At 37.2% G+C, this 27371-nt stretch overlaps 1 protein-coding gene across 1 annotated transcript in view; it reads right to left on the reverse strand.

Annotated features, from left to right (window-relative positions):
- Zfpm2 (zinc finger protein, FOG family member 2) overlaps positions 1-27371 on the reverse strand; it is a 439361-nt gene that overhangs the window by 305712 nt on the left and 106278 nt on the right. Inside the window, exon 3 of the mRNA XM_059248147.1 lies at positions 17128-17229. Within this exon, the coding sequence (XP_059104130.1) occupies positions 17128-17229 (102 nt within the window). The remainder of the gene's footprint in view (positions 1-17127; positions 17230-27371) is intronic.

Below are 27371 nucleotides of genomic sequence, written 5' to 3' on the forward strand. Positions count from 1 at the left end.
TTCATGAAAATAGTATAATCTTATGGTCTCTTATCTTTTCTGTTTCCACATGCATATGATATTAGAACAATATTTTATAAATGAAAAATGTTTACCACAGATGAAAAACTATATCACAGCTAACACATTTATACCACTATTAAAATAGAAATTACTTTGGCAAAGGGATTGTAATCATTTTAAAATATTAAAAATTAAATGTAATGTCATGAGGAAAACCTTCACTGAAGAAAAGCCATGAAGCTAAAGGCCTCATCATCCACACATGAGGAGACCCTTCACCTAAGAAAGGCCGTGATGCAAAAGTCCACATCATCTGTATATGAGGAGATGATGTCTTTAATGGTGGTTATTTCCACAGTAGGAGAACACATATAATAAGGAGTTCTCATTTTCAAAATATTCTTATCTGAAAGGACAAGCAAATGTACTTGAATTGTGAAGTTTTTGTTAAATTATTATAATAGAAGAATTAGAATTGATCTAACCAATAAATTCTTCCTTAAAATGTTACCAACTTCTTGAGAAATGCTAGTGGTTTTTTTTTTTTTTTTAAATTTTTTTCAAAATTTTAGATCAGTATCTCATCCGCTTACATAGGGTTTTCAAAATTAAGAAGAGGTATCTCTCTCAACTCTACACTTACTAAATCTTAAAACACCATTGTATCACAAACATCAAGCACCTCAATGAAAGATCTGCCATAATCCTCTCCATGTACATTCAATGACATGTGACTTACCATAGAAACATCTGCAAATACTTGGCACAGTCAACTTTATAATTCTAATGCTTATGTCACTCTATAGTTCAAATGTGAATGAAAATATAAGGTACAGACATATAATTTCTATTAATCTTGTTTTAATGAGGATTGGCTTTGTATGTTCATGGTAAAATGATTTAAAATTTCATTTCACATAGTGAAAGACAGGAACATCTTATAGGTATGAATATGCCACCTTTCTCATACACATAGACAGTGATATGTGTAGCTACAGACGCAGTGTTGAATGAAATTTCTCTAAAACATTTGTAGTTTGGGTTAATTTGAATAGTTTTATTATTTAGAACTAATTTCAGTTGTTTTATTATTCAGCATCGTGTCTGGGGAAGTATTAGATCGAACAAACCCAGAGGCTTGGGTGTAATCTCTTTTTTATTGACAAGTGAGGATGGAATTTGTCTGAAAGGGAAACATCAAGAATGGAAAGTCAACCAATTGTGATACTTCCTGCTGCTATCTCTGAGACAGTGCCGTGGATGGCTTTCTGCCCTTCTTCTGCAGGAAGGGTTAACCATAGACTTATTTTCTGAGCAGTTTCGAAGGAATCACAGTCTGTTTTCAAACGTGGCTCAAGAGAAGTACCCTCATAGCCTTCCTTCCCCATCCTCCCTCCCTCACAATTGAGGCTTTCAATGCACGTGGACAGGGACAGATCACAGACATTGTTTGCCCAGGCTGACCAATCTCTGAGGCGGGCTTTTCTCCCTTCAAGATACTCCATGTTAACAGCTTGAGGGCCTTCAATCAGAGCGGCTTTGATCTCTGCTGGAACTGTAATTATTTAACATTGTTACATGGATTTCTATAATCCACCCCACCATTAAATCCTTTTTACACCCTCATCTTCGGGGGCCTAATCTGCATCTGAACACTGAGTTTGTCTTCTCTGCTGGGCTCATCAGGAGCCTGAATTCTCCTCCCAAGTCTTGACTAGTGGTTTCTCTTTTCTCTTCCACTCTAATGAAATCATTCCCTTACAAATTGAAATCTGCGAAAATGTTAGATGCACCTGCTACTACTTTTGAGAGCTCTAGTGTGCTCCTACACCAGTTTCATCCACCATTCCTGTGACACCCCCACCCAGTTCTGTGCAATTCATTTTCATAGTGGAACTTATATTAAAACAGTGATAAGCACATATTTTTTCTCCCGAAGGATTTTCTATGAGAATATCCCAAATAGAAAATAGTAAATGCAAGAAGGTGGGAGAATTCAGCAACAGTTTGCACTTTTAAAATTTCCTCATTGGGAGGTAAATTAAGCAGTTTTGAATAGGGCGTAAAACTAAAAGATATGAGACCCCCATGAGAGCAAATTCTGAGGAAACAATTGTTAAGAACATCTAAGGAGGACAGGGGAAGATAAGTCCCGAAAGAAAGGAGGGAAAGAGAAATAGGGAGGTAATTGTGAAAATGCAGGAGGGCCTCCCCAAATCACAAAGAACCAGTACAGTGAAGAGTGCAGTGAGCTGGGAGAGGCCAGGGTTTCGCACTTCACTAATCCTCTCATGTACAAACATCACACAGTCCAGGGTAACCAGCTGACTTAAACATGGCTTTCTTCCCATGTGTCAGGGGAGCTAAGTGGCTGGAGTACTTAAGCATAGATGCTGAGAAGTAAATACAGAATTCTAACAGAAAAATGAAGACAGCATGAGATGTAGTCATTTCCATATTTTTCTTGGTAGAAAGAATAAACTAAAATTAATCATTTTATAATAATTTGCTTTTTATGTATGTGTATGTCTGTTTGTCTGTATGTGTACCACACACATGCAGTTGCTCTGGAGGCCAAAGGAAGTTTTCAGAACCTTTGGAATTAGAATTATAGGTGGTTGTAGGCTGCCTGATGTGAGTGCTAGCAACTGAACCTCGGACCTCTGCAAGAGTAGCAAGTGATGTCAACTAGCAAGCCATTTTTTCCAGTCCCTAAAGTCATCGTTTTAAAAATTTAAAAAATTCCCATCAATTTTCCTCAAGAAGAGACTCAGTATCTCCCAGATGACTTGGGACCTGTCATTACACTTATACTTGAAGATTGAAATACGGAATTTTGATAGTGCACTGTCAGTCTTATTAATGCTTTGAACAGACTTGACAGACACAACCTAAAAGAGGAAACCTTATCTTCCCTCATGGTTTCAGAGTGTTCAGTCCATGGCAGAATGACTACATGTACTTGGCCATGACTTCACGGCCATGGGAGTGTTGGTAGAAGTCGTTTTTGCAGACAGGAAGCAGAGTGGAGTGGTCATAGGAACAGGTCAGGGTTTGATGCAGCCCAAGGACACAGCCCAAATGACGTACCGACCATGTCTGCCCTTCCACATTTCCACTGCTGTTCACATTTTGACTCCATCAAAACACTCATTGGGTCAGAACCCTCTTTATCTAATTGTCCCTGGAAATGTTTTCAAGGACACACAAAGGTGTGCCTTACCAGTCACGTAGACGTTTCTCAGTCACACCAAGTTGGAAACCATGATTTACCATCACAAGAATTCAGATACTTGTTTCTTTGCCTGTTAGCTTGTTTACAAATAAATGGATGAACTTTCTGCCCTGAGGTAATGTCAACTGTTCCTTTAATACCATGTTTGGAGCAATATTATATCTGTTATCACAGCAAGATCAATAAAATTTAAATATGTCTCCTTTTTCATTAAAGAGTTTATTATAATTTTTAAAACATTTTAAAAACATTATTAGCTAATAATCATATTGAGTAATTTAAAAATCAATACAAAGACATCTTTGAAAAGAAAGTTGTCATTTGGACAACTATTAAATACTCTAGTTTAGCTACCCATATAACTGGATAACCCTTCTTCTCTTGTATTCTCTCCCACGTGTTCTTTCTTCTACTTCAATGATTTTTATTTCATTTTATATTTCATATTTACTAAGTCCTCACAAATCCATTGTGGAACAAGGCTGAACGTAAACAGAAAATGACTGAATTCTTTTCACCTAAAATATTGTAGATTTTTAAAACTCACCTGCACTGCTGGAGTAAGTTCTTTCTCATTCTAATCAAGAAAGTTAAGACCCTCATTTTCTGAACAAAACAGACATAAGTAGACTCATTATTTCTCTGGCATTCAATACTGAAAGAAATGAATGGAGAAGACAAAGATTCAGGATGAATTTAGACAGAAAAAATATCTGCAGATGAGAGTGAAAACGATAATCGTTACTACTCTACGCTGACATCACTTGAACAGCATTTGCTGTGCGAGACAGGTTTCTCACCACTACTGTAACACAGTCCTCCAGAGCGAGTATGTGGCTCCCCCATCTTGGAGATGAAAAAGCTGATGGGCAACATGGTTATCTACTTCATTTATAGGAAATTCCCAGAACAGACAAGCTTCACATCTTAAAGACAGGAAATGGAGTAACAGAGATCTATAAGTAACAAAGCAGATAACAGCATTGACTCTGAAACTTGAAAAATATGGTATAAAAAAACCCACACTAAGTTGTTCACTTTAAAGGCTATAAACTAGAAGAGTGGGGACTCACATCTATAACCCCTGTACTTAGAAGGCTGAGTCAAGAATATTGTTGTGAATCCAAGGCCAGCCTTGGCTACCTGGTCATTTTGAGGACAGTCTGCTCAAGAGACCCTGTCTCAAAAGCAAAGAAATAAAAAGGAATAAAAATATATAATTATAATTGTTAATGTTAGCTTGATGACTTCATATCTAGAAATACCTAGGAGGCAGGACACCAGGTACATCTGTGGGGAAGGACACAGACTGTGGGCATGCATGCCTGGAAGAGATTATTTTGGATGTGTTCCTTGGCGTAGGAAAACCAATTTTAACTGTAGGCAGGATCATTTCCTGGGCAGGGAAACAAGACTAAATAAAACGTGAAGAGTGAGCTGAGCACCAGCTTTATCACTTTTGTTTTTGGGTTGTAGATGGGATGGGCCCAGCTGTCTCAGACTCCTTGACTTCCCTGCCATAATGGACTACACTTAAAACTGTGACTTAAAATAAGTCATTCTCTCCTTGAATTGCTTTTGTCAGATTATTTTATCACAGCAACAAGGAAAGAAACTGAGATAGGATGAAGAATATCACACCCACACCCACACTCACAGACATGAACACAAGAACACACACATAAACTCTTACATACGCAAATAAGTCTCTCCCATTCTTCTTCACAGCTCAGAGATTCCAAGACCTAGATAAACTGCCTAATTTAAATATCGTGTTTATGGGCCATGTGACCTTCACCAAGTAGATGCTCCTAGGTCTCATCCTCAGTGGTCAAGGAGAGAGCAACAGTATAAGAAATGTTAGTTGGTGTGGTGGTTTGATTAGGAATGGCCCTCATAGACTACATAGACTATTGTATTTGAATGCTTGGTCACCAAGGAGTAGCACTTGGAGCAGATGTGGCTTTGTTGACCTGTGTCCCTGGGGGCAGGCTTTGAGGTTTCAAATGCTCAAGCCATGCCCAGTGTCTCTCTCTTCCTGCTGATCTGGTGTAGAACTCTCAGCGACCTCTCCAGCACCATGTCTGCCCGTCTGTGCCATGCTTCCCCGCATGAGATAACAGACTTAACCTCTGAACTGTAAGCCAGCCCACAATTAAATGGTTTCCTTTATAAGAGCTGCCATGGTCATGGTGTCTCTTCACAGCAATAAAACCCTAAGACAATGCGGGGTGGCGGGGTGGCGGAACGAGCATCTGGTGCTGTATGCTTCACGCATAGAGGAGACCTGGCACACAGCAAACTCTCCATCACAGACACAGGTGGGCAATGGAAGGCCGAGAACTTTCCAGAAGAAGGAACCTGCTGAGGAGCAGAGCTTTATGGCATCAACATTAATTCTAGATACTGGTTTTAATCAAACACCTCAGGAGAATAACACAATGGGGAAAAAAATGCTCTAAGAACTCTGATTTACTATGTTGACCTTTATCAGATTTTTACTTGAATGATTCAGAATATGAAAAAGTGATAGTTAAGGAGCCCAATTATGACACATCAGGAAGAATACAAAGTGGCCAAAGAGAATCAGAACTATCTTTCATTTCAAGAATTTTGAAATGATAGTTGAAAGATTTCATGTATTTTTGTAACAGTGAATGTAATTTCATTTTCATTTTATTTTACAAGATTGAAATATTGGATATCACATCTACTTTTGCCACTTCATTGTTTCTTTCTTTCTTTTTTTTTTAAATGCCAAATGCTGTTTATTGAAGGAGGGAGGAGGTCTTAAATACAGGCTTACAGCACAATGGGAGAACCCCAGAGGGCAGAAGTTCGCTACCAATGTTTTACAATCTTGCATCTAAGCTGTTAACACCCATTATGCAAGATACACAAACAAGGAACTTCCCTTAAGCATTCGGAGGGTGGAACCCGACAGGGAATTAGCATAGGGAGGATATAAAGGTCAGCAAGCAAGGCAACAGTTAACCAAAATTGGGGCCAGGGCCCTACAGGTCATTGTTTCTTTCTAAAGGTAAAGAACTGGCAAAATCCAGAAGAATGTGCTAACTAACAACTTCTATTTACTTATGAAATATGCTCAAGTGTTTGGTATATTAATTATGGATTGCTAGGAAGGAATGTTAGACTAAAGCTACTTGAGCTCATAAAATTATTTCCTCACATTTTCTGAAAGAAAAAAATCCTGTTTTATGGAAAATTAATTTTGCCACACAATTGTAAGTATGGTTTTACATGAATGAATAATTTGTACTTTTTCCAAAATATTTAACACAATCAATACATCTTTTTCCTGCATTATACATCATTTATGAGAATGTAAATAACTGCTTTGGAAAAACACATTTATTTTTAAATTTAAAGCAAGATGTAGATAAAATCATTACATTTTATAACTTGAAATAGTTAAAATTTTGTTTTTGGTAAAAATGAAAAAAAAGAACTTTTTCTCTAGAATAAATATGGTCCATTTTGTTCATGTAACCATGAGTAACATTACTTACGTTTAGCTCAGTGAAGGAAATCAGTCACATTTACATATGCAGATATGCCCCAACCTGCCCCTCTGCTTAGCTCTGACATCCCCTATGACCAGTGACAAAGGGCTCCCAAACACAGTGTGTAAGACCCTTGTTACTGTCTGCCTCATAGTTTCTAATATAAGGGTCACTTAACAGACTTCTGCTATAATAAGAAAACAGTTTTAAGATTTGTTCTCTTCAGTTATGGTATAAGAAATGATGGGCTATGATTTTTTTTAATATTTCATTTATTAGCCTATTAAGTAACTGTTGCTTTAATCACATTACTGTAATTATTGTTCACAAGCCCAGTTCCCTCTTTTTATTCAGTTTACAGGGTAATATAAAATGTCCTGGAAGGAAAAATACATGAACATTCCAGAGTAACCTCCATTTTAAAGGGAAAAAAGTGGGGAGAGGTCACAGGAAGAAAAAGACAGAATGCACTTCCTGCTTTATTTTCTTTCCTTTTCACTTGCTTTTTCCCTCTTGTTTTGACATAAAGGTATGCCTAAAATATCATACAGCTACACAAGGGACAGCTTATTTAAAAACACCTCCCCTAAATGGATGCTGTCAGTGTGGCTTGCGATCTACTTAATTCTGTAAGAAATAACATGCTTCCACTCTTATTAGAATATATTTGTTATATTGATTTTGGTCACTATTTCATACAGTGTTCATAAATGTACTCCTGTTGATTATTATGAAAATGTTAATGAGAAAGAACAAAAGAATTTGTTAAATGTTCATTCAATCAGGAAGGTTTGTGACTTTGTACACAGGGAGTTAGTTGAAGTAAATAATAAGACTTGGTGTTAGCACCACGAGAAAACAACCATCTTTGCTGTTAGATTACTCACATATAAACTTATGCTTGGAGGACGTCATGTTCTTTTAGTTGTTTTCTTATATGTGACTATATTAACATTTAGAAATCAAAGGTATACAGTATTTTGTATTTAAATCCATTTAAAATTAGGCAAATTTTGCCATGGGAATTTTTCCAAAAACTCTGGTATCTGCAAGGCGGTCACACTCTCTCCATTTAGCTTCCCCACTCTGTTCTCTTCAGACTCTCCAAGGAACTCCAAGAACCAACCATCCTTGCTTTCAAATACCATGCATCATCAACCCAGAACCTGAGGCTCTGCTCAGCAACTTAATTTCCAAGTAAATTACAATTAGATTTCATCATGATTCCTTAGCTGACATTTACCAAACTGTTCCATTTGTCTTAGTAATTTGCAAATAGGAAAGATTTTAGCAAGCAGCCTCATGTCTACATCTGGGATCCCTGTGTGGTTTACAGATACAGTTTCCCTTCTTCATAGTCTTCATTCACCAGGCAGGACAGTTCTAGGAAGACTAGTTAGATAGTCCCTTTATAGACATGTCTGGAGCTGCCACATGGGCTAAATGCAGCATGATATTCACACATGCTGCAATTATATTTCACATTTTTTTTATTTATCAACAACAATTCAAGTGGGCCCAATAAGAATGTATCACTTCCTTGAGAACAAATGAAGGGGTCATTGTTGCATGTGTAATTAAATCAGCATCACATCTTATTATCAGCACCAGTAGTCCTTTCCTGCCCTCCCTCCAGAAAAAAAAAAAATGCCCCATTAGCGTCTTCATTATCACTGGTATTTGTTGGCTCCAGGGGACTTTCTTCTATTTCTATTACTATTGCACCCTCTACATTCCTCGTCTTAGTTATTACTCTATTACTCTATTACTCTATTACTCTATTACTGTGAAGAGATAGCAAGACAATGGCAATTCCCATAAAGGATAACATTTAATTGGGGCTGGCTTACAGTTTCAAAGGTTTAGTCCATTATAGTCACGGCATGACTTGGCGGCATGCAGGCAGACATGTTGCTGGAGAAGGAGCTGAGAGTTCTATATCTGGATCCACAGGCAGCAGAAGGAGACTGTGTATCACATTGGGCATAATTTGAGCATAGGAGATGTCGAGATGTCAAAGCCAGCCTCCACAGTTACACACTTCTTCCAACAAGGCCATACCTCCTAATAGTGCCACTCCCTATGAGTCAAGCATTCAAATACATGAGGCTATGGAGGCCATTCCTAGTCAAACCACCACGACATTAACCACGTCCCTGTACTTTAGTCACCAAATCCATCTTATCCTTTGTGATCTGAGCTATGTTAAATATAATCTTAAGTCTATTATCTTTTCTTCTGGCACAGGGTTCTTCTTCAAGAACTAACTAGATTAATGAATTAGTGTAGATCTGCAAAAATGTGGGGGAAGAAGCAAAATATGTGGTATGTGTATATCAATTCTATTCATGACTGAATGAGCCATGAGTCCAAGTATCACCCTAAAACAAGGCTTGAAACATCTTATAAAGGCAAACACATAATCACCAAGATCTAAAGTACTATTGTCATTTTAAAATGACAATAGGAAATACAAAAGGTAACACAATGGTCATCTGCTTGTATGATAGAAGGCATACTTCGAATACATCTCAAGTAGATAGCATATTATTATACAGTACAGTACAACCAAATTTATATTAATTATGTTGAAATCATAAAATTCGGAAAACTCACACGATGGCAAACCAAATTTATTGGGAAATTAAGGCTGAAATTGTTAAAATTTAAAATGAAAGAAATGTAGTCTAAATACATTGCAAGGGGAATAAATAAAATTCAACTCTAAAGTAATCTATGAAAAAGAATGAATAATTGATTCAAAATAAGTAACATAGGAACCAATGCTTACATTAAATTACATATGATAATTCATGTATACATATATAGGTAAAACATAGAAAACACATCTCTAAATTATGACATTCAGGAAATTTTTAGGCAGAAATAAAAAGTAATAAATGATTTTACTAGTGAAAAATATTTTCAAAAAAGTCCAAATACTTACCAAGATTACCTGGCAGGATAAGAGTTGTTTACTATATTTGATTACATGTACTCGCTTTTTCCCTTTCACCTAAATCTACCTTATTTTCCTAGAGAAAATCTCAAACACTACATGCCACTAAATTTAAAGTCTCAATTTTAACAGCTGTCCATGGTGGGAATCAGGCATCATTCCCTCCTTCTGAAAAAAATCCCATTTTCCTTGCTTTCCTTAACTCCTCTGACGACTCCCTTTTTTTCCCCAAGGACTCCCTTTCCTCCACTTTTCTGTTGAGACTTCTCAGGGCTGGTGTTTCAGCTGTGTAAGCCATTCACACACTCCTGGTTTCATTAGCATGGACTGGTGTCCTAACAGTACTAACCAGGCTACGGAAGCCGAGTTTCTTACAGGAACTTCAGGGTTTCTCCCTAAACCCTTCAAGTAACAGCACACCTACATTTTTAATGATGTTCCTTCATCATGTCTTTCAGAGGTTACAAATATAGTTTTGATAAAGTGAATGTATCTATTTTGAAGACACTCTGGTTAAGTAAATTAACTAAAATTTACAGCGAGCAACACTGCTAATCATATTAGTTACTTCTAACACAATTCCTTTCTAATTATGTGCCTTTGATTTCTTTTGTCCTAGGGGTGTGTAAGGTTATGGCAACCATACCAAAGTCCCAAAACTTGAGTAGCTTAAATAACATAATCTATCTTCTTGCAGTTTTGAAAGCTAGATGTTCATGAACAATGTACTGGCGGCGTTAGTTCCCACAGACAATCCCCCACCCCCATAGCTTTTGTAGGTATACTAGTAATCTCTAGCATTATCTATTTTATTGAAGACCCATCTTCATCTTCATATAATACAGTGTGTGTGTGTGTGTGTGTGTGTGTGTGTGTGTGTGTGTGTGTTCAGGTGTGTGTGCATGTGTGCACACATGAGTGTGTGCTTGTGTGTACAGGTATGTGCACATGTGTGTAGTGTGTGTGTGTATCAGTATGCCTGTCTGTCTCTGCTCATCTGTCCCTAACAGTTCTATATCTTAAAAGGACATGGATTAGATTAATTCTACTACTCCACTATGAGCCTAACTTCACCAATTATTCATTTCTTCAATAATCCTCTTCCTAAAGGTCACCACACTCTGAGTGTTAGAGTTGAAACTTTGGCATCATAATTTTGGGGAGACAGAACTTAACTAACAAGAGCATCGATGTATAAATTTTAGAGATGGGGTAAGAATTACACTTTAGTTAAGTAACTTCTACTGCAAAAGCAGATTGGGAAATGTATCATTGATGAAAAAGTATAAAATTCTGAGAAGGAATCTGCTGTCACATATTTCAGGAACTATGATATAGCTATGAAATTTAAGACTGTATTGGTTTTCCAATTATGTGTTTTAGGAAAGGTCCTTGCAGAGAAATGCGTAAAGAAAATTAAATTTGAGTTCATCACTCTTTAACATGAATTTCTGAATTAAACTTGTATAAACAAATTCAGTGCTAGCCAAACCTACAATAAGTCATTATCAAAATATTCTTAATTTGTAGTCTCATATAGCTTGGTACAAATTATGATAGTAAGTAAGTGGTGCAGTTTATGTAGTTCTTCATAGCTTGGTGTCTTTCCAAACAGCGATACCCTATCTTTACCTTTTTTGTTTTTAATTTATGCATGTCCTAATTCTGTGTGAGAGTGCAAACTGAAGAGAGCTGAAAAGATCAAGAGAACTTTCACACTCTGTTCATGTGGCATTCTGTTCCGCGGAGTTAGGCTTTCATCTTTAATCCCATATCCACTTAACTACACTACAGAAGATTTATTTTTACCCCCTCTTGTTTCACAGACGACTCAAAAGACTGCAGAAATTTTTGACATGTTGTAACAATATTTTTCTGAGGCCCCCCCATACACAATTATCCTCTCCCTCTCTCTGTCTCTCCCTCTGTCTCTGTCTCTGTCTCTCTGTCTCTTTCTCTCTCTCTCTTTCTCTCTCTCTCTCTCTCTCTCTCTCTCCCCCTTGCCTCATTTTCATATGGACACAAAGCCTTGGGATAAAATGATGGTTCATTATAGTGGTACAGAACTCTTATCTTCATCCGGCAAGAGTCATTTCCTTCCAAAGATTGAAATGCAAATGTGAAAATTAATGATAACTGCATTATCTGATAACAGAGATAATACCAATTCACTGTCAGCGTAATACACAGTCATTCTACGATTTCCCCCGCTTCTCACAATATTCTTCTTACTGTCAGACTATATCTATGGTTAACTATGTTTCATAGGTGTCTGTTAATTTACTTCAAATGGCATTTCCCAGATCTTATATCTACCACATTTTCCCAATCAAAAAGAAAACGCAATCAGAACTGTAATCTTCAAGCCCTTCTTTGGACTGTAAAGAGCGGGGGTGGGGGACCTATCATTAAGTGTGTGCTTCTCCCAGTGGTCTTCTAGCTACCATTCCACATCACGCAAAACAGCTCCCTTCTTGCTAGGTTCATTTCAGACACAAAGCGGAGAAAGTCCAATCACCTTCATATACCCAAAGTCCTGAACAACAGCATAAGAGGTAACTTAGTAAGGGTTTCCTAAACAATGTTCAGTCTCTGTGCAACAAGTACACACACTTGACTTTGTCCTATGCAATTATTCTTCAAAATGTATTTACACTCAAAATTCTCTATCTGAATTATGTTTCCAGTCAGGGAGACTAGAGCAGAGTAAACATAACATTATGATGTTTTGTTATAGAGCAAGATCATTTTGCAAAATTAATTCACTGTACTAATGTTTAATGAAGACTTCTATAGAAAGCATTGTAACAGCTACTGAGGCACGATTGCCAAAGTGATAGTAAAATCAATATTAAGAGTGATTTATTAAGTGCTTCTGAAACACTGAACTCCATGCTTTACATGTAAAATCTCATTAATGAGGTGGTTATTGTTATTAGCCTGATTTATAAGCACTAAGGCCACAGAGCAGTATTAACTTGCTCTGAGTCATATTATTAGTTATAGCAAGGCCACCCAAGAAATACACAGAGAAAATATATTTGTTATACAGTTCCTGACATTTTCCCAAAATAACTTACCTATAATAGACAGCAGAAAGTTCTGATGTTTTATTACATATAACTTTAAACATTATTATAATGCAACTCTTTTTATTTATTAAATTGTCAATTCAAGGACTGGATTTTTTGCTTCATTTCATCTATGTGATCACAGGTTTAATACCTAAATATCATGATCAATTGAAATAAAAGTTGGGCCAAGAAAGGCAAATAGCTGTTTTGTCAAAATTTTCATCTGTATAGGTGTAGGTGAATACACATGGTTTGAAAAGTTGCATTTGCAGACACATTATGGTAACATTCACTTGATACTATGAAAGAGAAGCTAGTTATTCACTGTTTGCAAGTGTGAGAAGAAGCCAAGTTTAAGAACGCAAGCAGACTGTTGGCGTCCTGAGTGGGTCTAAGTGAGTGTGGTTGCTGTGGAGCTTCTCTCAGAGTTGACAACGGATTTACAAGTAGGCTGCTGACCCTTCTACCAAGTTCCTAAATCCCAATCCATAAATCAGTACTCCAGACCAGCCTTGCAAAGTAGCTCTGAAGACTTATTTTAAAAGACAGAGACATGAGTGGTATTTCCAAGATAAGATCAATATTTCAAGCATTGGCTGGTCTGAGAGGACCATGTTGAAAACATTTCTCTAGGGGGCACAGACAGGCAGAAGAAGACTGCCAACACTGAATCCCAGCAAGTGTGGTGTTGGAAACCCTGTTCAGGTTTTCTCTTTCAAAGTTCATCTTCATAAAAACGTTGCTAAGCGGATATCACTATACCCGTTTCAGAGATAAAGAAACTGAGGACTCTCTGTTGAACAAGCCAACACATGAGGCTATAAATATCACTATTATCTTAGGTCTGTCTGACTCTAAACTGTGTAAACACTTTGTTCTGTAGTATAGACTGTGTTCTGCTTTCAAGGATAAAGGATGCTTAATTATTGCTTTAGTGACCAGTCTATGATCAATTATAGAAGAGAAACTGTCCTAAGAGAAGCGATTGCAGGCAGGTGTCATGCAGTCTTTCTACATTGCTTGCTGGAGCTCTTCACCATCAATCCCCAAAAAACATCCATCGAAGGATTAAATATGTAATTCAATGAGTATAAATGTTGGTAAAACAAAGAACCTGTGACTCAGACAAAATAAAAAACTCATGAGGCTAATGAAAAAGAGACACTTACTTTGAAAGAGGACAAATAATGTAAGAATAATACTGGTAAATACAGGCATAAGACTGAGCAGCAAGCACTGTATGATACACTCCAAAAGAGTGTCAGGATAACATCTTTAAAAGCAAGGAAAACAATGAACTTGAAAAGTAGATATATGAAATGCTGAAATGATGAGGTAATGATTTTTATTTTGGCCTTACTAAGAGTGTGCTTCTTGCTTTCCAAACTTAAATGATTCATGTTGCTTACATAAGAGTTACAAACATTGAAACACTGAGAAATTCCTCAGCCTAGCTCCTTACAAACATTATTTCCTTTGATTGTTTAGGTGCCAGTTAGAAGCTAACCAAGGTGTGAATAGTTATGACTTCGGAGTGTGCCTTTTCACTGAATGACAAACAAAGGATAACTTTCTTACATGGGAGAATTTGCATTTTATAAAAATAGAATCTCTCAGACAGGGTTGATTCATTATTGAACTCAAGCCATCAAGGAAGGTTATGCAGTCGTCTTCAATCAAACTCCATAAAATAAGATAAATCCTGATCCATCTTAAATGATGTCAGTACTATGCTTCAAATTCCTTAGATAATTTCTACATCCTTTGATTCTGTTCTATTTTTACAGAAAACTGTCACTCTTAGGATGAGTGTCAGCATTGGGAAGTAGGGGTGTGAAATTAGGAGACCTTGAAATCAACCGGGCCCAGTGCTAGATGTCTCAAGCAATGATTTGTGATAAACGGAAAACTAATGTTTAGTGCCACCTAACTTTACCCTTCAGGATCTTAGATACTCTGTGGGACATTTAAAAACCTTTGAGACATAGCAGTTGCAAAACTGTAAGGAAAGAGAAAACCACATTAATGCCTTATGATTCTGAGCTGGTGCAGTTTTGGAGATATCAGTAACATTTTCTACACTTTACAAATGAATATACAGCACCAAGAAATGAAGCAGTGTTCCACAGATCTCCCAGGTGGAAATTGACAAGTCAAGGGGAAAGCTAATCCCGACCTAGGACTTAGTTTGGAATCCTGACGCACTAGTTCCTAAGTTTGGAACTGTCACCAAATGCTGGAAATTCTTCTCTTTGATACAGGTGTAAAGTCCCAAAGCACTCTAGTGAACAAAAAAATCATAGGTACCTACGTTAAAGCAATTGATATTTAAGTAGCAAAAGGCTGCAAAAATGCCTTCCTTTCTTTCATAGACTTTCCCAAACGAATGAAATCAATGAGCATGCTACCAGAAAAGGAACAAACATACAAACATCAAAGAGATTCTATTGTTGTGGGTTAACCTCATTATTTCAAGGAGTTTCAAAGTGAGACAGCCTTCCCCTGCCAGAAGTAGCTACGGGGAAAAAATGCAGTATTCACCTTGTTATATACAAGGGTAGGGGGTCTTATAAGCATAAAAGAGACATATATTTTCCCTTAAAGTTTTGACATATTCCCATATAGTACAGAACACAGTAATATCTGTACCAAATCCACAATGTAAAAAAAAAAATACATTAAGTGAAACATGTAAGTTAATTTAAACAAAAACTAAACAACACACCTGAATGACAAGCATCATTCTTTACTCAATATCTCCAACTATTAATAGTATTCTTTCAGCAAAAGCTTCCCAAAGATGGCATCAGCTATTCTGAGCATGCTCAGCAGCAAAGGACACTGTTGCTTCCTGACTGTCACACAACTGGGAAGGCCATGAGCCCTAGGTACAAAGAGGGAAGTCCAATTCCACCAATTTGCCCAAAACAAATGTGTGACTGAATGTATCATTTTTCAAATAGAAACATCTAAAACCCATCCAGTCTAACTGGAAAGGTAAAATACCTCCTAAATACAAATGTTTATTTATATTAATAAATAACTGTAATAAATAAAAGATCATGTACCCTTTTCAAGTTTTATAGTAGCCTCATAATAAAGTTAAGATTTTTTGAAAAGGTATTAGTTTCTAATTATTCTAAGAAAATATCCCCACATTGAGGAGCCAGGAAAAATATGCAATAAAATACAAATACCAGAAGTTTGCATTTAAATTAATGCATTAAAATCTCTTAAAACGTGTTTCTATGGTATTTTAAAATATAATAAAACTGGGTCCAGACTCTTGTATAGCAATATGCTATAGTGTGTAGACTACAAACATTTGCATGTATCATGAATAACATTAGAAATGACATCATAATAATCAGATATACTGTATCTTCATTTTTGTTTGCATTACATTTTCCAGCTGCTGGTTTCAGAAAATTACCACTGGATTTCCTCTCTTTCCCTTGCACAGCAGAGGGCAATTTGCAAAGTCATGCAAGGGTGAAAATGTGATTGAAATATAGCGATCTTTCTTAATGAAAAAGGTTAGCGCTTTGGAAATGAAGGCTGAAACTATTTCAAAACTCACTTATATCCTAAAAGCCTAAAGACATGATGGTCTCCATTTATAAGCCTATCATAAATTATGAATTACTTAGCAATAAACAAAAAGGTAATTTCCTATAGCGTTATTATTATAAACAGTATATATTTATGACTCATTAATATTAAGTTTTGATTCGTCTTTTGTCTTTCCTGAAATGAACAAATATAAGGCCCTTTAAGAGCCCATTTAATTTTATTCATAAAGGTGACAGGGTTGCCAGAACCTTGAACCAAAGGGGGAGATCTGTGAATTGTGACTCGATGTCTAAATAAATGCTGAGGCTCCATCTGTGACTCCCAACTGAACTAAAGGGAAATGACAGTTCTTTGAAGTGGTATTGTTACAGACTGATTTGTAAGCTTGCAAACTGAGCCTGATTTGAATTTGGATGTAGCTAAAAGATTCTCTGTTGAAAGAGCAAGCAAATAGAATTGACTAACTTTATGTAAGAATGAAAGAAGAAAAGATAGAGACCTCAAGCTGAGGTAACACTGGTTTTTAAAGTTTTCTTATTTAAATAATGATGTTTACTCAAACTTCCACATAGCCAGCATGCGCACACACACACACAAAGCCCATGATGATTTTCAATTTGAGTTTAAAATTTGTTAAAAGTTTTACAAGCTATCTATATTTTATTTTTCCATCTCTCTTTCCTATCTAAAATTTAAAGGGAAAAATGTGAAATCCTGATAAAAAGTGAAGGTGGGTTGAATTTCTATTCTCCATCCTACCTGGCCCATCCCAGTCATCTGTGTCTCCTCCAGGCTGTCCAGGTTTGTCAGAATGGCTGTCCCCATCTGATTCTGCTGGCTGCTGGGTACCTTCATCATCACCTGAAATATATCAACAGAGAAAGGAGGAATGACCAACGTCCTGTGAGGATGAAAACTGGTAAGACAACATCCTGTCACATTCTCTCAAATTCAAAGGCAAAAATGTCCACAAGGAATTATTTTGGTATCTCTATCTCTCGTAGCTTAAAAATAAAGAAAGCTACCCATATTTGTCAATAAATAAATTAAGCTAAGTACTATAAATAATGGAGAAAATTTGCATATATATCTTACCTCAGAGTTATTGTTATATATAAGAAGAAAATCAGATAGCAATGTATAGTGTTTCTGAATACCTTGGATACAAAAAAAACCATAGTGACCTTATTTCCAAATTGTAATTTTCTAGGCATAATACAGAAAGCTAAATTCAATTTCATTGCTGTGGGATGTTCTGTATGGCAAATGTGTTACTAATTAGTCAATAAATAAAACACTGATTGGCCATTGGCTAGGCAGGAAGTGTAGGTGGGACAAGGAGGAGAATAAAGCTGGGAAGTGGAAGGCTGAGTGAGAGAGACACTGCCAGCCGCCACCATGACAAGCCGCATGTGAAGATGCCCGTAAGCCATGAGCCATGTGGCAAGGTATAGATTAATAGAAATGGAATAACTTAAGCTGTAAGAACAGTTAGCAAGAAGCCTGCCATGGCCATACAGTTTGTAACCAATATAAGTCTCTGTGTTTACTTGGTCGGGTCTGAGGCTGTGGACTGGCTGGCAGGTGAGAGAGATTTGTCCTGACTGTGGGCCAGGCAGGAAAACTCAAGCTACAAATTCATAGAATAAGTTGCTTTCCAGGTTTGGGGTGGGTATAGATTATTGGAAGATTTTTATTCTTCCCGTGTTATGCTTCTAAAACTTGGTGCTATTTCTCTTAAAGAGAAGTTTTAAGAGCCATAATTAAATGATTAGCGTGAAATACAAGCTGGTGACTCCATTTGTCACAACAGAAGTCAATGTAAGGTTAAACCTATGCTTGAAATTACCCATAATTTCATGCTTTCACTTCACATGAAAAGTAAAAGCAAGCAAGCAACCGAATAAACAAAAACCCCCATATGTCTTGAGCAAGAATTGAGATGCAGGGAAAGAAGAAACATTACCAATACAACTGCGTTTTAAAGTAAAACTCTAAGTTTTAGTATCTTAAGTTTGTAATATTGCAAATACCAAGAAGTGCAGAGACATACACAAAAACAATATTGAAATAATGCCTACTATACTTTGAACCTAATAATGCTAATATTTAAACTTAAATGGCCTGTCTATCTACCTTCCTTTGAAGTATTCCGTAGTTACTTTCCACCTAGTCACTCAGATTTCCATTTGAACCTGAATCTCTATACAAAATATAGAAACGTACTGTATCTTGTAATTTTAAAATTGACATACAAAATATAAATTTTAGGAAACCATGACTATTCTTGACATTAATGTGATGTTAGTATGAGTTTTGATCCTTAAACACAGGTTTTGCTTCTCTCCTCCCACCACCTTGTAGCTTCACAATATGAATTAATTCTAAAACCTGGAATAAAGGTAAGGAAAATGAGAAAAGCCTGAAACCCATTCTTTAAGAGAAACCTACCACTTTTTGAGTTCAGTGCAACAAAACTCCGTTGGTGGATGATACAGAATAAAGCATACCATTAAAAACACCATAAATCTTATGAAAACTCTTTTGAAATTGAGTGGCTTTCAGTATGATTGGAAAGAATACCGATGAAAGTATCCATTCTTTCTAGAAGCTACATATTTCCAGAAGTTATCTTCTGTGATTAAGGAGCTATGATAGACTCAGTAAGCTATATGCCCAAAGTGAGTTCCTTACTGGAACTGTAGAAGTCGTTACAGAGAGTACATCCACAAATAGGAGTGTGAGACGAGGTCACAGAGGCACAAGAAAGGTACAGAGGATCAACAATAAGTGTGATGTTCCAATCTTCTATGCTCCACTTGCAAGTTGCATTTAAGACCATAAACACATCAACCAATTATCTTCTGGATATCAAAGGGGCATGTTCTGCTCTCCATTTTCAGGACCAGAGAAGGCTGATTCTCAGTCTACATATACAAGTAGGCTTGATGACCTCTAAATACTGATAGCCTTAAACTTAACCAACTGGCTCTCAGCCCCCCCCCCCCCCCAAGCCTGGCTGCCTACCTGTTCTCTCCCCTTCAAGTTACCTCTAAGTTACCCCAATAAAGACAAAAAGAGGTTCAGTTTAGTAAGCAGGAGACGCACATCATCTGCCTTGATAGATCAGACCAAGGTCACTCCTTGTATTCAATTTCCAGTATGATTGCCTGCATATGAGTAAAGATTGAATGAATGTCATATAGCAAGCAGCCTTGTATAACTAGAATACTGCTCTCTAGGATAGAAAATCTTAGAATCTCCCATAGGCTGGATCTTTTCCAGTTGACCTTTCTTGCAGGACTCAGTTGACATTCCTTTCCTTTTCCCCTACTCTGCGCCGTGTAGAGCTCACGTCGGTGAACTCCCTCATCTTCTGATTTCTGGTTTCAATTGCCAGTGGAAGCAATGACAGCAGCTTAGAAGACAGAGAGCACAAGGAGAGAAAGGCCAGGTGCTTGTTCTGCAAAGACTCCCTTTTCCTTGACAGTCCTCAACTGCTAGGAGAGGCTCCATTCAGTACTAGCTCCTGTTTGGTGTTCACCTGCAGCTCCCGTGTCCCTGCGTCAGCATCCTCTCCAATGCTTCTTGGGACAGAAGAACTTCTCTAAGCACTTCGATGCTTGCTGGCCTTACAAGAGCCAAGTCACTAAAACAATGCCTTACAGGCCTTGTGTTGGCCACCAAGAATATAAAAACGATGGCTCCTACACATGATTTCTGGAGTAGTGTATCAGAGTCAAAAAGGACAGAGACTTGTACTCATGGTAAGTGATAGGAGCAGTTCATAAGGTTATCAAAACATGTGGACATAGCAACTAAAACGTGGTACCACATGAGGTTCCTGGGGAAAAGAACAAATAATTCTCCTAACGTTTTAGAGCATGATCTCAGCTGACTTTGAACTCTGAGGAGTTTGTGTCCTAAAGATCCATGACTGGAAACAACGTTCAGACTGGAAATAGGAGCCATCTCCACAAAGCATACCACAGAGGAGATATCATGGTAGTAGAGAAAAATGCAAGTTTGAAATTGGCAAAAGGTTAAAGTAGGATATTTAGTTATGTAAGAGTAGGTTCGATGGTGTTTGAAGATACTGAAGGGAAGTTTTAGGGCTACTTCTCTGCAACTGGTAAGTGAATGAAGCCATTTCTTTATTCAGCACAGGACAAACTCACCCGTGATCCTTTCACCAGTATCTAGGAGGTGAAGAAATGACCAGATGACAGAACACATCAGCAGGTATTTGTTATCAATGTTATTAAACTGCTCAAAATGAACCATTTTAATTTAACTGATTAAGGGCTTGAGTGAGTTTATAATTTCAAATAGCCAAGTTCTTTCATTGAATGTCACTTAACTGCCAAATCAAAGCTGTAATGCTTCCATTCAGTTTGCCCCCAACATCTGGAGCAATGCTAAATACTGATAATTCTGATTTTTGAGTGATCTGATTTGTTTTCATTTACAGCACACAGTATTTGAGCAAAAGCAAATAATTATCAGAGTATTTAGAGAGCTATTGTAAAAATGGCTAATTATACCACATTTAACAGTATTTCATTTTGAACCTGTCTTGAGATGTTAGGAAACTGGACAAGTATACTACATATCTCCCTATAAAAATTAAATCTGAGATGGAGTAATAGGTCACAATTGCAAAGCTTTAGTCTTTTTATGTTTTCTAAAAGAAGGAATACAAAACAGAGTCTCATCTGAAATGACGCATGTGAATATAGAAAATAAAATGGGCCAGTGTTTACTTTATACCGATTTGCATAGCTTCCATGAGCCAGATGTTGAAATCATGAATATTAGTAAGGTGCAAATCTTATCATAAAGTCAGATTCTATACTGAACCTCAACAGGGCTGCCACGTCTTTGCCCTGCTCCTCACTGTGTACCCTGCTAAGAGCTGTATTAACATTGTCTTATCAGCTCTGTCAGGAATTAGTATTCAGATACTTCAGAAAAACAAACCAAGGGACAGAGATGTGAGAGGATTCCAACACACAGAAAGCGTTAGAGACACGATACGATTCCATGTTTTTCTGACTCCAAAGACCATACTTTAACATATAAGAATATAATCTTGGAGCTCCAGGTTTAGCTTAGAAGTAGAGTGTGTGCTTAACACAGATGAGGCCCTGGGTCTGATCCCTACCATCAGAGAGGAACAACAAAGGATTCTGCAGACATCTTCTACATGGCAAGCCACAAAGACTGCAAGATATGGTCTGAGAGTCACTTTCTCCTTCTCACATTAACGCCCCATTTCTTCATTATGCTTATACACTAAGATGAAAGGTTTAATGGACTTAATCTTTTTAATCATTACTTTTTAAGATTTCCTATTTTACTTGGCACTTAATAAAATCAACTACACGTTGATGCTTGATCAATAACCATTGCTCACTGACCAGTTAGGAAATTAGATTTTTGTCTCATTCTTTTTACCATAACCTACTGAAATATCATTACATTTGCTAATTAATTGCTTTCAGCACATTATTTCTATTTAATAACTAAAATATGTCACATTTTTCAACTTTTGGACCTTTCATCTTCTAACTTTATCTCAGGAAACTAGTTCTCATTTTTATGGTAATGTTTTTTACCTAATTCATTTTTAATCTTTTTACTAATGAAAAATGAAATGATTAAAAATAATTTAATCAAATATGAAATCTCTGAAGTATTCTTAAGAAACACCATTTTTTCACTCATAAAAGACACTTGCTTCTTTCCTTTCAGTATTTTATTCTCATAGAAAATTTATAAATAGAATTTTATTTTGATATTAACCCAACTCCAGCTTCTTCTTGACTTGAATGGAACTCAGCCCATTGGCTGTCTTTTTTCTCAGTCCATTTTTGACTCTCCTATTTTTGAAATCAGGGCTACGGAATGGCTTAGGACAAATGTCATGAATAATTACTAGCCAAGGTAATAATGACAGGTTTGCTAGTATGCTGCTCGAAAAGCTTTAGTGGTCGGAAAAGGAAAGCAGTAGAGAAAGAAGAGAGGGACAGAGGAGCTGGGCAAGCATCTGACATCCTCTCATTTACTCTCTGAATTCTTTATTCACACAGCCATGAATAGACAGTTCAGTGTATTTTCAGCAAAGCACAAACATACTTAATGTGAGAACTGGGATATCTATCCCGAGAGAAATTCATAAAAGAATGAAACTGAATAAATGCCAAGCAGTAACAAAATCTGTAATATTTCTAAAATTATGACTATGGAGTTAATGGTTTTCTACCGCAAGATTAAATGCTTTTGTTGCTCTTTTAAAAGATATAAGTGTATTGAGAGCCCTTCCATTTTTCTTAGTCTAGTTTTCAAAATCAATGTGAGCCCTATGGGGGGAAATTGAAGGTGTTATTGAGCACTATAACGCACAACATAAATGACTCGGGGAAATGCACTAAAATATAGTCTTTGAAGGCCCTGAAGCGGCACTTTTAAATACCATAGTAGGTATTGTTGACAAGGCGGTGAAGGCGGTGGCTTCCCTCGCCAAGCAAAAATAATTTCAAAAATGCAAACAAACACCTTTTCAAAGTTAAACACTGCTGTCGGGATTAAGGATCTGCCGCCTTCCGAGACAGTCACGTTCTCAGCACGAAACATCAGCCGTGTTTGAGAGCGGTCGTGCAGGCAGACAGCCTTTCTCAACCCTGCTCTTTTAATCCATGTAGTTCCTGTCAATATTAACCTCTTACAGAAATTCTCCTACAATATAACTATTGAACTTTCTTGACTAGGAGTGTCGCTGGAGCTGTTAGTCATCCCTATAATGTATTTTGCAATCAGCTAAATCATCAAAGTGTTTTCTAACAATGAACAGTTCAGAAGTGACAGATCTACTTTCTTGTTCACAACTGCTTATCAGCGAAGAGATACCACATATGTTTTCCAGGTGCTCCCTATAGTTAGGGTACCTTCACAGAAGCCGCTCATGAAAGATAAGGTCATAAAAGAGATGAAAAATGTGTGAGCTTCATACACTTATGGTTTTATCATCAGACAAGATAGCTTTGGGTAAAGGACTGTAGGAGTCAAAAACAGAAAGCTGCAGCTCCCGCTGAAGGACGAGGACATTAAAGTTTAGCGGTGAGTTTGTACCTGCTCTGCCTAACAGTGATGGGCTTTGGCTGGAAATGCTTGTTTAGCTACAGATTATTCAAGAAAAAAATTCAGGTAATATTGTCTTTATTGCCAAATTGTAGTCAGAGATATGCATAAAGAAACAAAATAGAGGAGACAAACAAGCCCCCAGGTATAGCAATAACTAAGGGGAACTTTAATCATGTCCATTGTAAACAATAACGATTCAGTGCATGTGGGGTAGCCAATGCGGCCTCTGACTCAGGTTCCCTTCTGACTCACTACATTCGTATAAAATGCAGTGTTTTGCTATGTCCCAGACAGTTATATGCAAAACACCACTATTTTTAAATATGCAAGTCATCTCCTTGTCACTTTACTTGGGTTTTCCATAGTCAATATTTCATTGTCTTGAAAATCCTTTTCAGACCCCAGAATATGAAAAACTTAAGCAAAAAAGAATATAATGCATATTATCTGGCTATGATTTTTAGATGCCAAAGAGAAAATTCTAAAACTATTCATAGCAATAGTAAATGCATTATTTCAAGAAAAAAAGAAAACTAAATTTCTAGAGTTAGTGTATGGCTACTGTCCTTTGCAACATCTTATTATAGCTGGCAAGGGAAATTATTGAAAACACTGATGCACAATTAAAGTTTTGATGATTTAAGGAGAAACAGTGATTTGTAGTCCTTCTAGAGTATTTGGCGTGGTTCCAGCCATCAGTGTTATCTCCCAGGTGAAAGATTTCTCTTTAAGTTCAAGTTTCCTGAGGGTTTCAAGCATAAGGAGATTTCCAAATGAGAGGAAGTAGGTTAACTTTTCAACCAGACATCACTCAGTAATCATTATTCCTCATTAGTGCCCTGAGTGAGCACCAGAATAGATCAAATATATAAGCAAACGTAGGGGGAAAGACTTACTATATACATTAAGTTTAATTTACTCTTACTTTATGTATGTAAATACTTCACCTCTGTGTATGTATGAACACCACAGATGGTTGAAGGCCATCACATGGCTGCTGGGAACCCAATTTGTGTCTTCTGCAAGTGAAGTAAGTGACTATCACCGCTAAGTCAAGACACTGAAATTTACTTTAAAATGTTACTAAAATAAATATATTTCAGAGTTTATACTTAAATAATTTGTACTGTCCTCCCTCTTATCACTAAAACAAAATCCTTATTGCAACTAGTATCAAACTCCATAGAGATTTGACTCAAATGAGACATTTCTCATTCCAAAGTATAGACAGTGTTCCTGAGGTCTGTAGCAGGATGGCTGTTTGCAAGTCTATTAACCTATTGTAAGAACTGCAGACTTACAAATAAGAGAGAAAAACGTGCATTTGCCTTTCAGGGTGTAGGTTTGTACCACCAACTGGTCACTATTTCTTTAGTATGTTGTCTTTGAGTTTCGAACTCATCATTCACTTCAGAAAGTCATTATTACCACCATCAAGAAAAAGGCAAAGCCAGATTTTATTTTTGAACTTGTCTTTCCAATAAGCCACCAACTCTCCAAGAGCAATGGATCCTGCCATTTTGAGCAAGTGATGGTATTTGAACACCACTATCCACACATCCTCATTCTTTGCTCTTCTTTTTAACAGAGTAACTCCTTCCGCAGGGACAGCTCTGTTCTAATCTGTTGAAGGATATGATGAACAAGCGCACATGCATCACTACAGGCTTCTATCACTACACTATCATCACCTTTGTGGCACGTTTTCAAGCCACTTTAAAATGCTAAGCCTGACATAGAACCAGTCGACAACATGTATTCATGGACACCAACTCCACCTACAAAAGATGAAGGTCCCAATCTGAATGCCCTTTATATACCATGATTCTAGTACCATAAAGGAGGGTGACTTTCAGAGATCAAAAATAGGGCTTACCAGAACAACAAAAACAAAGCAAACTTTCCCCTCAAAAAACGTGGGCTGAAAAGGTGGGCAATGGTTAAGAGTGCATGCAATAAAGTCATGGGGACTGGAGTTCAGACCCCAGCACACAGACATGTAACAAGCCGTGCATCCCACAAGGTCCCAAAATTCTAGCTCTAAGTAAGGAGTTCACATCTTGCTCCTACCCATTCAGGAGCACACACACTAACACACATATGCATATATTCACATGGACACAAATAATTATAGTAAATAAATTCTTAAAATAAAAGGAATATCATATATTTATGCTAATAATCTTGGTTTGTTCCTGCTGGTATTTTATATTTATCTCTTTTCTCTCTATCTTATGCTTATGGAAAACTTAGATTAACATTTCTTTTTCATTTTAATTAATTTTTGTGGTTGTATTGCACATGTGTTGGACATATATGTGGACACATGCATATAACAGTGTGCCCGTGGAGGTCAGAGGACAACTTAGAGGAGTTGGTTCTCTCTTTCCACGAAGTAGGTTCTAGGGATCATACTTGGGTCCTCAGGCTTGGCAGCATGTGTCTTTACCCAATGGGCCGTAACTGGTTCTTCAGATTTGCATTTAATACTTCAGATTTCCAGTTATGTATTTCCTTCTCATGTCTGTCTTTGTTTATTGTCTTGTCCTTCATATTTTCATCATTCATTGTCCTTCCTGGGCCCTCTGACCCTCATCTTTGTCTCTGGAGTCAACTAGAAGACAGTTGCCATTGCCCTCTGTATATTACCTGGCTGTTGTCACCCCATTCTCCTCCCTGAGCCTGGAATCCAGTTCCTTCTTCAGACCTATGAACATTTAATTCCAGTTCCTTCTTCATGCCTATGAACATTTAATTCCAGTTCCAGTGAACCTACTTCATGCCTATGAACATTTAATTCCAGTTCCAGTGAACCTACTTCATGCCTGTGAACAATTGATTCCAGTTCCAATGAACCTACTTCATGCCTATGAACAATTGATTCCAGTTTCAATGAACCTACTTCATGCCTGTGAACATTTGATTCCAGTTCCAATGAACCTACTTCATGCCATGAACAATTGATTCCAGTTCCAAAGTCACATTCTTAAAGACAATTCCTCTCACCTTCCTCAGTAGGTCAGATCACCCTTTATTATCATGTTAGTAATGTCTGCCCCTCGGATACTAGACTCAGCTTTGTAACCATAGCATGTTGTACAATGGCTGAGACAGCAGGCATTCAATCAGTATCTATTGGATCTGGAAGCATAAATTCTGTCTGTACTGACTACCACTGTGCTGGCCTGTTTTGCATTTATCCAATGGATGTGTGTGCTCGCTCTGTGTACATGCATGTGCATCTGTGTGAGTGGCTGTGTATGTCTGTGTGTGGGTATGGATATGTGTATCACAGAATGTTTGTCCCAATCAGAGAGTAACTTTTAGGTGTTCGTTTTCTTCTTCTACCATGTGTGTTTCAGAGATCAAAGTCAAGAGCAGTGGCAAGTGTTTTTACCTTAGGAGCGATCTGTCTGGTACTGACACTGTGTTTTGAGTCATTCATTATTCCAACAATCAAGCAAAGCAAATTCAAACTATGCATTTTACATCAGCTGGCACACTCTCAGCAATAAGAAAAATGAGATCTGGATGTGCAGTCACCTAAAGAATAAACATCTCTGTGTGTCTTAGAATGGTCCACTTACAAAACTCAATCTGAACAGTGGGATGCAAGCTGACCAGTTCTGTGGCTACTTCCACGAGTCTTTTCTTACAGCAAAACCTGGGCCTAATGAAGTTTCTGTATCCCTTGGGGGAAAATTTTTCTGAAAAAAAAAAAAATCTGAGGTCATGTCAGATTTACCCTTTCTCAGATTAGTATCTAGTTTCCAAGAACAGAGATTGTCCCAAACATGTTATCACAAGACCCATTCAGGCTCTATCTAGGGCTGAGTCCTCCCACATCCCGCCTGAGTGCC

Source organism: Peromyscus eremicus, chromosome 20, assembly GCF_949786415.1.
Source record: "Peromyscus eremicus chromosome 20, PerEre_H2_v1, whole genome shotgun sequence".
Classification (NCBI taxonomy): domain Eukaryota; kingdom Metazoa; phylum Chordata; class Mammalia; order Rodentia; family Cricetidae; genus Peromyscus; species Peromyscus eremicus.